The 14,691-nt window shown below is 42.5% G+C and overlaps 3 protein-coding genes across 3 annotated transcripts; all 3 read right to left on the reverse strand.

Annotated features, from left to right (window-relative positions):
- Window positions 1-623: 623 nt before the first annotated feature.
- rps6kl1 (ribosomal protein S6 kinase-like 1) lies at window positions 624-6,316 on the reverse strand. The gene is made up of 12 exons (XM_023417202.2): window positions 6,257-6,316; window positions 5,362-5,478; window positions 5,012-5,192; window positions 4,566-4,690; window positions 4,138-4,230; window positions 3,876-3,923; window positions 3,268-3,400; window positions 1,692-3,101; window positions 1,519-1,608; window positions 1,224-1,306; window positions 1,021-1,116; window positions 624-914 (listed from the first exon to the last, which is right to left on the reverse strand). The coding sequence occupies exons 3-12, from the start codon at window positions 5,145-5,147 to the stop codon at window positions 804-806; spliced, it is 2,325 nt and encodes a 774-aa protein (XP_023272970.1). The 5' UTR covers window positions 5,148-5,192; window positions 5,362-5,478; window positions 6,257-6,316; the 3' UTR covers window positions 624-803.
- Window positions 6,317-6,946: 630 nt separating this feature from the next.
- LOC111663144 (olfactomedin-4-like) lies at window positions 6,947-9,410 on the reverse strand. Its single transcript, XM_023417221.2, has 5 exons — window positions 9,333-9,410; window positions 9,080-9,244; window positions 8,206-8,418; window positions 7,978-8,119; window positions 6,947-7,885 (listed from the first exon to the last, which is right to left on the reverse strand). Exons 1-5 carry the CDS (start codon window positions 9,387-9,389, stop codon window positions 7,092-7,094), a joined length of 1,371 nt encoding a protein of 456 aa, XP_023272989.1. The 5' UTR covers window positions 9,390-9,410; the 3' UTR covers window positions 6,947-7,091.
- Window positions 9,411-10,786: 1,376 nt separating this feature from the next.
- On the reverse strand, window positions 10,787-12,676 carry LOC111663142 (olfactomedin-4-like). The gene is made up of 5 exons (XM_023417220.1): window positions 12,585-12,676; window positions 12,323-12,490; window positions 12,025-12,237; window positions 11,794-11,935; window positions 10,787-11,706 (listed from the first exon to the last, which is right to left on the reverse strand). The coding sequence occupies exons 1-5, from the start codon at window positions 12,642-12,644 to the stop codon at window positions 10,913-10,915; spliced, it is 1,377 nt and encodes a 458-aa protein (XP_023272988.1). The 5' UTR covers window positions 12,645-12,676; the 3' UTR covers window positions 10,787-10,912.
- Window positions 12,677-14,691: the final 2,015 nt, after the last annotated feature.

A 14,691-nucleotide genomic window follows, 5' to 3' on the forward strand; every position in this document is an offset into this window, starting at 1 on the left:
AATTTACAATAAGCAGGGCATACATTGTTTAAAGGGTGGTTCATCCTCTTACAAGATACAGAATATATCACCACAAAATTGATTCTGATTCCTCTTATGCAGGTTTCTTTGATTAGCTTTTGGACAGATGTGCTCATTGCCGGTTGTCCATAGTTGTGAGTAAATTTGTATGTGTAAGTGTTAACCCTTCATCTTCTGCAATTCAAATGGCCTTCATGTCTCAGTCCTCTTTAGGACCATATATAGCATAATTATCAATAATGACAGGCTTTAACAGTGAAAATTTCAGGGATATACAAAGACGAGGTAACAATTTATTGCCCAATATCCTCACTTTTTCCACAATGATGGCAGGCAGTCCAAAAACTTAGTCAGAATTTATGGTTGAATGGCATCAGTTTTCATGCATATGTATGTGTATATATATATATATATATATATATATGTATATGTATATATATATATATATATATGTATATGTATATATATATATATATATGTATAAAGTACTATAAATGTACTGTATCTATCAAAATTGCATCAGGGGTACGTTACATTCACACAACAGGATGCTAGAGTCTCAGAAGTTAAAATAATAAATCCATTTATCCATTGTTGACCAGTTTTTTTCATGTTTCAATTTTTATTGTGTCATTTTTCTTTGGGAAGCACAAAATGCAAAGGAAAGCAAGATCTGGTGCTGCATCCAATTTGGCCACACAAGGATGCTTGGATTAGAAGAGAGTGTTCATTTTCCCTTCCTGACGAGTACAGAGGAATCAGAGGTGCAGCGACCACACCTGCTAGCAGCTCAGAGCTTTCCAGGAGATGCTACTGAAGAAGGGATGGCACTTGATGTCACTCACACCTCCACCTCCAGAACCCAAGCGATAGCCGGCGTCGAACTGAAGCAACTGTGGAGCAGCATAGTGGAGAGTGGAGATACTGTAAGATAACATTAAATCATTCAGTGTGTGTGTATTTGTTTTCCTTGTGGGTGTTTGAGGCCTTAAACCTGACCTCTGTGAGCAGAGATGCAGCTGCAGCGCTCAGGTGGTCGGGGATGAGCAGTTGAGTGTGAGAGTGGATTCCTGCTGGGTGGAGCTGCCACAGTGGCTGGAGGCACAGCGAACACAGTGCGTGAGAAGCCGTAACCCAACATTACAGTTTGCAGGAATAGCTGCTCTGCAAGGTTGAGCATGCTTGTAGAGCTTTTTACTTACCATTCCTGTTAGAAGTTCAAACAGCAAGGCCCCAAGACACCACCAATCACAAGCCTCTGTAACCCTGGACACCCCACCGATTTCTGTCAACAAACAAAAAGCTGAGTTTAGTTGTATTCATGCACATTTCTTGACAATGTGTTTGTTATTACAGTATGTCTTTGTATTCCAATGCAATGTGCAGCACTTGACCTCTTACTCTGAATGAAGTGGACAAACTGCATCTTGCCACTAGGTGGCAGGTTACACTAAGGAACAACCACTGATGTGAGCTTACAGTAATGCACAGTCTTACCTGGAGCACAGTACATCTGCTCCATGGCTTTGGAGCTTATCTCTGACTGAACCTCACTCCACTGGCCGAAAAATGTCAGACACACCTTTCCTGCGAAAACATTGCTTTTTGATAAAAAATCAAAAGTTTTGCACTTTTTCTAATGCTGTCTTATAGTTATTTGATGGACTCACCGTTGCTGGTGAGCAGAACATTCCTAGGGTTGAGATCCCGACACAGGATGCCTTGCTGATGCAGACTCTCCAGGGCCAACAGGATCTGTGCCCCCCAGACGCACACCTCTGCCTCAGGAAGCCCCCAGCATGTCTGCATGGCCTTATCTGTAGGCCTGGAGGACTTGACAGGGAACCGAGGCAGGTGGCACCAGCCATCCACCTCAATGATCTGGTCTTCTCCCTGCCCCTCTGATTCTTCTGCTTTAAAGAAAGCATCCTTATCCTCTCCCCTCCTGTAGGATGGGGCTCCAGGAGGGACAGAAGAGAGCCAGCCCACTTTTCCAGGTGCTACCTTCTCCCTAGGACTCAGCAATTTGTAGGCTTCCTCTACTCCCTCTCTTGCCTCACTAGAACATGTTTCCCCTTTGTATTTCACCCCTGAGAGGGACAGGGGGACCCCTGACAAAGAAGGCAAGGAGCTGTCTGAGGTCATTTTTGTGTCTGTGTGGTCAGAGAATACAGCTCTGTCTGTGCTCCTGATGACAACCATACCATTTCTTTCCTCTATGGTGGGGCTGCTGCTGTCTTGCTTTGAGTCTGTAACTGTGTCTGCAGAGTTACCACTTAAAACAGATCCTTGACTGGGGCCATTGGTATCCCATGGTGCCCTGCCACGGATCTGGGTTTGGCAATGGAGAGGAAGATGCAAAATGGCAGGGGAAGAACTCAAACCATTATTTTCACTGTTTGGCGGTCCATCGTTCAGAAATGAGGTCTGATTTGTATGAGGTGCAGTTTGTCCGAGCGTGCTATGAACAACACTGTCAGTCACTGCATAGGGGTTCGTTTTCTCACAGTTATGTGCTGGATCTGCAGCTTTCCAAGCCACTTCAAACTCTGAGCTACACTCTATTAGTCCCATTCCAGCTTGCTTTTTATGGATTTCTGACATGACATCAAGAGCTTGACTGACACGAGTGCAAGAAAGAGGAAGAGCAGGCTTTTCCTGAGTTTCACTGGAGAGGAAACACAAACTAGGAGCTGGTGGATGGATGCGGGTGTTGACCTGTGTCCTCGACTGGCCAGAATATAGACTTAGACGATCAAGCTTGGTATAAAATGATGCTGCCGAGCGTGTGTTCTGCAGACAACCTGTCTCCTCGATGTAGGAGTGAGTCCCGCAGCTCTCCAGACGCTGCTGAGTCTCATCCCATGAAGTGAGGAAGTCCGTATCTGGGCTCTCATCAGTTAATTTCTCAGGAATCACCCCTGTGCTTCCTCTGTTGATGTGCTGGTAGTCTGTGCTGATTGTGGGAGAGGTGTAGCTGGTCTTCAGCTTGATGCTGCGCTGGCCAGAGCTGAAGCCTTCTGGGTGTTCCTTGGCTTTCTCATTCCTCAGCTTGTGCAGCCTGGAGAAGAGCCTCCCACCTGGGATGATAGGAGTAGTAAAACAAGACCAGGAATAGGAATTATTGTTACTTCTACAATGTCGTGATACACATTTGGTTAAATGCTTGTCATGAAAAAAGGACCTCATAGGTCACCTTATATGGTCTCTGCAGCTGTGAGAGCACAGCAGCTGTTAACAGCTCACCTTTGACATGCTCAAGATGTAGGTACACAGCATCCTCGCTGACGTAATATCTTAGCAACTTAACCATGTATGGCACCCCCTGAGGAATAATGGTTGGCTGGTCCCTGCTCTCCCAGCTTGACTTGACCAGACTCTGCAGAAGAACACATCCATGTAATGACTGATTTTTTTTTCAGAAAGGGAAATATGTACTACTTTTAGAAAGGGGAAGATATATGCATCAATGTAGGAAAGAAGTGTATCAGTATGGGCTCAATGCTGCTTGGATTGCCCCTGTAAGAGATTAGTGTCTTTCTGTTACCACGTCTCTCTGGTGACTGAAATTTGAGGTGCAGTTGCACTGACTAAAAGGGTGAGAGCTCTCAGGCAGATCAATGCTGGATGATACTCAGGGAGACAGGATGGAGAGAGCTCCCATCGACTGGCCTGCCACAGAATTCAAAAAGACTGGATTGCTGCCAGATGACACAACCCCCAAAACATCTCCACTATGAGTGGATAGGTCTCTGCCAATGGAGCTGTGTTTAATTTAAATGTGCAATAATTTTGTAGTCTGGAGTTCTTATTTTCTTCTCTGCGGTGGCCCTGGAGGAAGACTGAATACTCACCTTTACGACAAATGTCTCCTTATTGACCATACTCTGGACAATCAGGACCTTTGGGTTAAAAAAAAAAAAAAAAAGTGTACATATCATAATATTTTTAGGCTACCATTGCAAAGCAGATAAATTACTACAGTGTGATTTTGTGGTTAGTGCTGATCATGTCTAGTTTCATCGTTTCAACAAGGAGTGTTAATACGCAAAACCATCACTGATTCTGAAACACGGAGGTAGGAGGTGTTAGAGTACAATAAAAGTTCTGTCTTACCTTATCAGTCACTCCAACCACCTTACACATCTCCAGATCCTCCACGGGTGAACTCAAGTGTCTGATTGGACGGAATCTCAGACTGCTGTAACCCTGGTGATGAAAGTGACAGAAGATATTAGCTTTGGGACAATAAAGCACATTACAACCAAGAACTGCATTTCGTTTCACAATATTTGAGATGAATAAGGCTCCAGACAGCCTTACATCTAACGTACGAACACCTAATGTGAGAAGCAACACAGGAGGTGGCCTTTTGTGTTCTTCAACAGAGTGCAAGCTAGGGACGCTGACATTTTATTGCACTATTCTGTGGAGAATGCTTTAATCCCATGAAATTATTCACGCCACACATTTAAAGCAAATCTTTTAAGGCAGTCAATAAAATCATCTTCTTGTAAAATGATCGCTCAGGGTGATGGTCTTACCCCTAAGTGAGAGCTCCCCTTCCCTAGGTTATCCTGCAGATGTGTGATGAAGATTTCTTCAGCTCTCTTCAGATACTGGGTCGTCTTCCTCTTCACAGCCTCCCGGCGATCTTTGTTAGGGTCCACTGTTAGACAGATACACTCTGTCAAGCACCAGCTGTGTGAACAGAATAGATCTAACAGACAAAGCCCAGTCCTGACTTAACCTCTTGGCCTTTTATCTGGGATGTAAACCAGTAACACACAGCTAGTTGGCTATTGACACTGTGAGGCGCAGGCCAGCAAAGAAATCTGTGTTTAACCTTTGTTTTTTGACTTCCTGTTTTTATTCTTGTCCCCATGTTCCCATCACATGTCTTGTGCAAACACACCTCTTCCAATTCCTCATTCACTGTTACACAGTCATAAAAACGTATGGGGGAAAAAAATGAATGCTGTCCACTTACACTGAACCCCATTCAGCAGTAAGTCCACACCATTCTTATAGTAACTGAAAGCTGCCTCATAGTCTTCATTGACCTCGCTGTCCAGTGCCATGCGGATCTGCTTGGCCGCCTCCACCAGGTAATCTCTCTTTGCCATTGCTGCCTTGTTCGGGACCTGTCAGGGTCCAGCTGGGCCTGAGCGCTGCATAAAAAGGTATTGCGGATTTAGTTGAGCTTAATTAACACGTGGCAGATAGTTGAGTTATATACACACTGCTTCCTTAAAGAAACTGAATCATAAGCTCTTCTAAGTGAGTCATACAGCGGCCGTTCGGCTCTCAAAGATTGTAAGTGTTTAACTTGTGACTCACCTTTGCCCCCTGGTCTGATCAACAACAGGATACATCTCTGTCTGTTGTCACTGGGCTCAGTGTGCGTGTGCCCCCAGTGACTCCACGGCTTACGTCTTTGCAGCACAGCATGATCATCTGAGGCAGCGGAAACAAAGAGTTAACCTCCAGACCAGTACAGGAAGTGAGTACAAGTGTGTGCCTACTATTTCTGATGAATGGAAAGAAAGCGGACGTCCAAGACGACAGAGAGATGACTCAGAACACTGAAGCACATTGTCGCGTGTCTGTGGATAATTACATAGTCATTTATCCCCACAGGATGATTAAGACCTAAAGATGACACCAGAGAAGGTGTTGACGACCCATTTTCAGTATATTAGTCCAGTAATAAATGCAACAAAAAACATGTGTTTGTGTATGCCGGTCTGTAGACACACTGATGTGGTTTCAGGCATCCACCCACACACTTACACAAATCACATGAAATGGATTATTTCCAAATAAATTCTCTGCTGACAAGAATGTTTAAAATCTTTACTATTATGCAATAATTCTTTGTCACATGAAACAAAATGTAGGAGCAGTCATGCAGCAGAGGCTAAAGCTGTCACAAAATCCACCATTGATGTAAAAACACAGTGTTCCTTGCCCCTTAAATTAAGCTGCAGAATGAAACACAAAAACATCACATATATACACACATACACACCCCATTCTGGTTACAGTCATGGAGGCGACATCATCTAAGGAGTGTTATGAAACACACAAAGCCATCTTCAGTCTCCTCCATTATCATCCATCATCCTCTCACCATTCACTTTCCGTAGCCACTGGATAAGCAATCCACCGTACAAAATAAATGCACAAATACAACAGAAAACAGGCGTACATGATACAGATACACACACTGCACCTGATGTGAAGCGAGCATGCCCTGGACCCTCCGCCCCAGCAGCAGCATCAGCAGCAGAAGCTCATGTCTTCAGCAGCCTCAACACAGCTCATCCCAGGAGCAGGAGAGGGAGGAGAGAGCTCAGGCGAGGCTGCCGATTGGCTGAGCATGATGTCACTTCAGGGTACCATTTCACACAAGGCGCTCACTTCCCCCCTCTCATCCTGACAGATGCTGGCCGGTTTAAAGAGACAGTGCTGTTTTTGTGTGCACTGACTGAAGGCCATTTTCAACCCTGACTTGTACTTCTAAAATAGGCTTTGTTCAGCTTCTGTTGTTGACTGTTGACAAAATCCCTCAAGAAAAACAATCGGTTTGTAAAATTATTATTCATTACTGTATTTCTTTGATGTCTCCCATCCACCATGAATGGAGGGATCACCCTGCACAGAAACCGTAATCTGCTGGGTCTTGGAGCTCAGTACCAGATGGAGCCAGGCTCCAACCACAGCACAAAGGAGAGTAGTCCCTACCCCAAGGGAGGGCTGGGTTACAGAGGGGGGAGGGAACTCCAGCACGGAGCAAGAGAGTAGGAGGGGAGGGGGGCAAGATGTATCAGATGCTGCAACCATGCCCAAAAAGCAGAAAGGGAGAGTTTTACTTTACACTTTCTTTCTTAAATGTTTGAAATTAAAGACTACAGGAGACTCATTGAAATGCTCAGTTTCGATTTTATTCCAGAAATAAAAAGTGTAGTTTCTGTGCATCGCACACATAGATCACAAATGTTAAAGAAAGTCAGTAAAGAAAGATCATTTGCATCAATCACAATACAGCAGATCAAGAACAGGACAATTCATTTTCTGTTAAACCTCACATTATAAGACACATAGTAGCCATCGTTGTACATGTAAAGCCTCTGATCAGTGGGGTTGTAGTGCAGGTTGACAAACCTCTCCTGGAATTTCTGCAGGGGGATACTCATGTGTTTCTCCTCCCTGGTCTTAGTGTCATAAGAGTAGTAGATTTCCTCTGTGTTCAGAGCTCCCGGCCTGGCGGCATACATAACTCCGCACACCATGAAAGCATTCCCTGCTAGAGGTTTGAACGCACTTGTGGTCCACTCATCCTCAATGCCAAATGATTTCTCATCTATCTTAGCAATCACAATTTTACCCATGGCCTCCTCTGTGGCATACATTACCCACAATCCTTTCTCATCAGCTGAAAAGTCTAGGTACTGGTTCGGTGAATAGGTGTAGGTGAATCTCTCACTTGCCTTTGTGATTTGTCTGTGACTATAAACAGAGGAGGTCAGATTTAATTTGGACATTCTGAATGGATTAGCAGCCTGGTAATATATGGTGTTACCATGAACGACATAATTATTACCGGTGCCTTCATAACCTTGTGGCAGACCGTGGTGTGTGAACGAGGACCTCTGAATGAGTTTGTCATAATTAGAGTACAGGTAGAATTCATACACAGAGGGCCTGCTGTATGCTCCATACCAGTGCACTGACTCATGACCGCGAACAGGTTTGGAGTCTTTCCCCCAGCCGCCGTACTGGTAACCTGGGTTCAAATGAGCATTCAGCTGGATGACTGTCGGCTTGCTGACGCTCACGATTCCTGTGTGATTGCAGTTGCCTGAAAAGAAAAGGAATTAAAAAGCGTAATTACCTCTACGTCACATGCAACCTGCTGGCCAGCTGCTGCAGAGAACTGATTAATGGACTTACCAATATCTGGCTTGATCCACTCCTGCTCTTTCTGGCACTCCTCTAATTTCCTCTGCAGCTTAGCAAACTCAATGCGGCTCACCTCCAGGTTGTTTTTATCAAACGTCTCCAGTTGGTTTACAATGATCGTCATGTTGTGAATCTGGCACAAACGGACACCACAATAGTTACCACATAGCCGATAAAATCTCAGAATAGTGACGCTTAGTCTTTAATTTGCCTTTTCACCTCAGTATACAGACCGTCCAGCATGGGTGAGGAGGAGTTCAGGGAGTCTTTGAGCTGAGACACCAAAGCCTCAAACTCTCTGAGCTCAATCCTGAGCAGCTCAAAGTCCAGTTTGATGTAACTGTCAGGACTGCTCTCCAGCATGGCCACTCTGACAGTCAGGTCCTTCAGCTCTGCAAGGAAGATATCCAGTTTGCCCTCATAGTGGACAAGCTGAAAGACGTAAAAGGAACTTGACTTAATATACAGACACCCAAATAAGACAACAAAAACTAATAAGATAAGCCAACAGAAACACATAGTTACTACAGTGTGTGCAGGCAGTTAACTTTGAACATACAACTACATACAAAAATCCTCTGGACAAGGATTATACATACAGGTAACACATATAGGATTATGCTCTAGTTGGTTCTGTGCTGTAGAGTAAAGCCTCAAACAAGAGATCATGGAAGAGCAAATAAAGCTGGAATTAATATGAGTAGTATAAATGACTTTGTACACAAATGTTGTGCATCGGGAGCATCTGTGATGGATAGGATGGATGGTGTACATTGTACAGTATTTACAGTATTTGCTTAGACTTCAATTTGTCCATAAAAATGGACGTGGTTGCTGGAAGTCTGTTAGTAACAATTCTAAGCATCAGATATTTGCCCAATTTTATAGTTCAATATTCTGTGTTAGTAGGAATTATTATTGAATTATCAATGCCTAAGAGAAATCCCAACAAGTCATGTCTATTTCAATCTCAGATAGTAGTAATGACAAACTGTTTATGTTGCATTATTGAACTATTAAAGTCATTATAGATTTCTAAATCTATTCTAATAGTTAAAAAAAAAACAGAGAGGATGCTGCGTTTCATACTGACCTTGTTTATCTGAATTTGCACCTCCAGCCTCAGGTCTGTGGTAACTTGCTGCATGTGTTGCACTCGGTTGGCAGGGAAGCTGCTGTCAGGCAGGAACACACTGCAAACACACTCCAGTCCTCCACCAGATGTGGTTACATTTCCTGATTCCCAATCCTCCACTGGCTGCAAGAAAATAGAAAAAGAGTTATTTTACCCAGATATTACATACAATACAATTTACTGAAGGTAAATGAAAATATTTAGAACTTACAAGCCATGCCAGTGCAGGGCTCAGCATGGGAAAGAGCAGCAGTAGAGTCAGAGGCATTATGTCTCTGCTGGTGGTTTGTCTGATTACTGTCTCATCTCATCTCATCTGTCCTATGTTAACTGTGGGTTTTACACTTCTTATCAGCCATGTGACGTGATTCCACAGACACGGTTTTAAGAGCATCCTTGAGATCAGTGCAGATGTGCATATTATACACACTGTGCTGGGATTGCTACATTTTTATTTCTCATTGCGTTGTTACCTTGTACAAGTTTTAGTTTATTTAGACATTGCCAAATTCCCAGATAGTAACTGTGCCTTTTACAGATGAACCTGAACCTGAAAAAATATGGTAAATTTTCTTTTTTATTTAATTTAATAGAAAATACGTGCAGTGAACAGTGAAGAGCCTCCAAATCATCTGATATGACAAGGAAACAATTTGGCACATGTAAGAAAGTATTTTTAAGTGAAATGGGGATATTTTATTTTATTTATTTATCGACACACATTTATCTCCTATACGGCACAAACATAAGAATAAAGTCGACCCACTTTTATGATGCTGAGAGCCAAACTGTGGCCTGAGAAGACACGAAGCTTACAAACTGTTGACAGTTTCTTAAATTAATTTACTTCAACTCAGGAACAAAAGAGGAAAACAGCTGTAACGTTCGCTAGACTGGTGATATTTGATTTGTCTCTCCAGTCAACTTGTATTTTCATTAGCTGGGGCTAAAGGGTAATTGGTTCAATATTAATCTTAAGCTTTCATTATACCCTGGAGAAAAACTAAAAATTGAATATGAGTCTAACAAAGCAACCTACTCTTGAATCATGCTGCTCATATTAATGTGTGGAAAAGCACAGGGGCATTTTTTTTCAGGTTGTATGTAAACTCAATATCAAGCAGCAGAGAACAGTACCTGTAAATTTAGTTCATTTCGATCTTCACACTGAAAGACATGAAAATTGGTTATACCTGTGTGCTGCTGTACTTGCACCTTTTGTACTTCATCATCTACCTTCCTTTGATTCTGTTGTAATTATAAGGTGCAGGCTCATTAGTCAATCCTTTTTAAGCTACTATCGAATGGCAAATATACACCTATTTTAGATTATATACTATACAGTATGTATTTGTCTTGTTTGTGTCACCTCAGGCTCCAGCAGTGCCAAAACACATACAATGATTATTAATAGCATTTACCTTTCCTATAGCTGGACCTGACTAATCTAAAGCCAAATAAGTGCCATTGGTGATTTTTTTAATTCTTTTTCATACTGTATATTTTCTTGCATTGGTGCCATAATGGATTGAACACACTGGATCGTACTTTCAGTAATTTACACTTTGTTAATTGTTCCATTTGGTTTTCTGGAACTCTTCGTTCACTTTTTTTCTCTTATCATATGTATCATTCATGCACAAAAAGTCAAGGCCAGTCACGTCATTTGAATGCTTCAGTTTGATTTTATTCAGAAAAAGACAGTACATAGCTTTGTAGAGCTCCGGTGACAGAGAATAAATACAGATCATTCGTATCAATCACAATACGGTCGATCACAAAGAGGAGGAATCATTCTCTGTTAAACCTCACATTATAGGACACGTAGTAGCCATCGTTGTACATGTAAAGCTTCTGATCTGTGGGGTTGTAGTCCAGGTTGGTGTATTTCTCCAGGAACTTCTGGAAGCGAATGTTGAGATGGTTCTCCTCCTTGGTCTTACTGTCGAATGCATAATAGATCTCCTCTGTGTTCAAATCCACTGACCTGGTGGCGTACATGACTCCACAGGCCATGAAAGCATTGCCAGCCAACTGCTTGAACACACCGGTTTCCCACTCATCGGCAATGCCAAAAGATTTCTCATCTATCTTTGCTAGGACAATTTTACCCTTGCTCTCCTCTGAGGCGTACATTACCCACAAGCCATTTTCATCGGCTGCAAAGTCCATGTTCTGGTTATCTGAGTAACTGTATGAGAACCTTGTACTAGCAGCTGGGATCACTCTGGAGTCATATCTGGAACTGGTCAGATTCAGCTTGGTCATACTGAAAGGTGTGTTGTGCTGGTAATATATGGTGTTGCCGTGAACAATGTAATTGTTTCCGGTACCTTCCCACCCGCTTGGTATGTCATGGTGCTTGAATGCAGACCTCAGAATCAGCTTTTCATAGTCAGAGTACAAATAGAAGTCATGCACTGAGGGATTGACGTATGCACCAAAGTAGTACATTGACTCATAGCCTCGAACAGGTTTGGAGTCTTTTCCCCAGCCGCCATACTGGTAACCTGCATTCAAATGAGCATTGAGCTGGACCACCGTGGGTTTGCTGAGGCTCATGATTCCTGTATGATTGCAGTTGCCTGAAAAAAAAAAAAGAAAAAAGAAAAATGTTGAAAATGACTGTCAGTGTAAACTGTTACCCACTATCCTCTGGCAAGCTGCCTCACCAATATCTGGCTTGATGAACTCCTGCTCCTTCTGGCACTCCTCCAGCTTCTTCTGCAGCTTAGCGAACTCAATGCGGATCACCTCCAGGTTGCTCTTGTCATAAGTCTCCAGTTGGTTCACAATGAGTGTCATGTTGCGGATCTGGAAATAAACACATTAATTAAACTGAAATCCATAACTCTAACCGAAGCCATATTATTTGGAGGTACGTTAACAGATGACTCTTTCACCTCAGTATACAGACTGTCAAACATGGGTGAGGAGGAGTTGAGGGAGTCTTTGAGCTGCGACACAATAGCCTCGAATTCTCTGAGCTCAATCCTGAGCAGCTCAAAGTCCAGTTTGATGTAACTGTCAGGACTGCTCTCCAGCATGGCCACTCTGACAGTCAGGTCGCTCAGTTCTTTCAAATAGATCTCCAGTTTACCCTCATAGCTCACCATCTGAGAGAAAACACAGGTCAACATGAGGATGCTTTACCACAACATATGTTTTCAGTCATCATGCTACTGGTCAGACCTACTGCACCTTGTTCATTTGGATTTCCACTTCCAGGATCAGATCCTTGCTGACTTGTTGCATTTGCTGAACCCGGTCAGCAGGGAAGGTGCTGTCAGGCAGATACACATGACAAACACATTGACCTGACTCACCGACTGATGCAGTGACATTGCCAGACTCCCAATCCTCCACTGGCTGAAAAAAAAAAAAAACATAATTAAAAGCAATCCTAATAAATTACATTTATTACATTTGCATGAATTAGTCAAGGAAAGTAAGAGTCACTTACAATCCAGGCCAAAGCGGGACTGAGGACCGGCAGGAGCAGCAGCAGAATTGGCAGCATCATGTCTCAGTTTGCCTCTCAAGTGTCTCCTCGGAGGCTCGGTCAGAGGGTTTTTAAAGACAGGTCTTATCAGATCATCACAGACACCTTCTCTCTTCCCATGGTCACTGTTTGAGCTCAACACAAGTACACGTCATATTCATTCATTCACAAGAAGTCGATAACAGACATTATCCTTGTTTGCTCACAATAAGCTTAACCACGCACAGTCTGATCTGAACACAGGGTGTGGATGAGAAAAATACCATGTGTAGTTAGATCTAGCAACAACTAGTTAAGTTTATGGCCTGTTAGCTGAGGGCTGTGTGTGTTACATGGGAGCAGGAAGAGGTCATCATACCCACAGATAGACACGTTGTATTACACTCGCTCAAGAGTGTAACTGAACTGAATTGAGTTGAATTGAATCAAATTAACCAATTTATTTGTACTGAATAGATCATACTTGTTTGTATCATCACCTCAGAAGTCAGTTTTCACAGTATTATGAATGATGGCATCAGTTTGTGATTTTTGTATCACTTCCTTATTCACATGGTTAATTTCATAATCTTATGCATGTGACTTGGGTGGTGTTTTTGAACAGCATGGTTCATAGGAAGGAAATATTGTGCCACACGAGAACAGCTTTTGAATTAGATGCTGACTCCAAAACCCAGGAAATCATCATTCCCTGTAGTTTTCTCCCTCTTCCTATTGGATTGTCAATGCACCTATTGGTTAAAAAATATATATTCTGTAAAAATATATAAAGTAAGTGACCCACACCCCCACTTCACTATACCTAGCATTAAAAAGCCAGGAGGAAAACATAAGCTGTGTCCCAATTCAGGGGCTGCATCCTTCGAAGGCTGCAGTTGAAGACTGATTGCATCACAGCAGTGCGACTAGACTGCCCCATTTCGAAGGCTTCTTCAAATTTGACCGAGTACTTTTCCTGGGCAACAAAGGATCCAGCAGGTGGTTTGTGGCCAAAGCTATCTCAAGATTCATTGTTTGCCAGTGATGACAGCAAACAACATTAACAGAGAGCTTCAAGATTACACTTTTAAATGTAAGTATTGGGTTTCAGCTCAGTTCAACAGCTGGTGACGCAAAGTGAAAATTCTCTGTAGGTGTGGCCCCTTCGTGGAGCCACACCTCCGTGGACCACGTCTTCTGAAGGATGTGGAATGAATTATGATATCAGAATGATTTCAGAGAACTCCACATATTAAGACCAGAATATAAATCTGGTCAGTTACATTCTGGTTACCTTCAGAGTAAGAAGACAAGTGAATACCATGTTTGTAAAGTATTTGGAAACATTTTCCAGCAAAGATATTTTCCACAACGTCAACGTCAAATGGTGCAAATGAAAAGGACAAGGAAGGAAAAAGCTATTTGTACTTTTTCTCTGCTGCCTAAATGTGGTTTCTTGCCAGTTTCAGACGTTGTTGCATTTACAAGAGGTTATAATACACCGTCTATGCAGCGCTGCTACTTCGGACTAGTTTTGTGAGGTAAACCCCCTCTGGGTTTGGGCCCACACAGAGTTGGACTGTTGAAGTGCATTTACAATTCGCAAAATGAAAGTTTGTCTCGAGGCATTGTCTTGAACATTTGGCTGTAGCTAACAATTGAGTCTGCACATTAAGCGCCCCATTCATGTGCTGGTTTAAGTTACATTTTAAAATATTTACATATTTCTCTACACATTTAATCACAGTCCAATTTTCAACCATATCTTACTGCCTTCAGTAACAGATTTGATCAGCTGTCATGGAGTTGGCTTAGTTGTCAGCAGTGGCGGTTCTAGCTTGTGTGGTGACCTGGGCAAATGCCCCCTTCATACCCCCATATATATACATATACACTGTTGCCCATAAAGTTGGAATAATTATGTTTTCAGACACAATCCTGTTTATTCCTATTAAATGCATCAGTAATCACTTTTGACCAGGTGCAATGATTACATTATGTGTCCCAATTACCCAGGTGAAATGAAATAAATCACATTGTCACAATCACTTCATGGAAAGAGGTAAAAAATATTTTATTCCAACTTTAT

Source organism: Seriola lalandi, unplaced genomic scaffold, assembly GCF_002814215.2.
Source record: "Seriola lalandi dorsalis isolate HSWRI2012SDOR001 ecotype SW California unplaced genomic scaffold, Sedor1 jcf7180002054573, whole genome shotgun sequence".
Classification (NCBI taxonomy): Eukaryota; Metazoa; Chordata; class Actinopteri; order Carangiformes; family Carangidae; genus Seriola; species Seriola lalandi.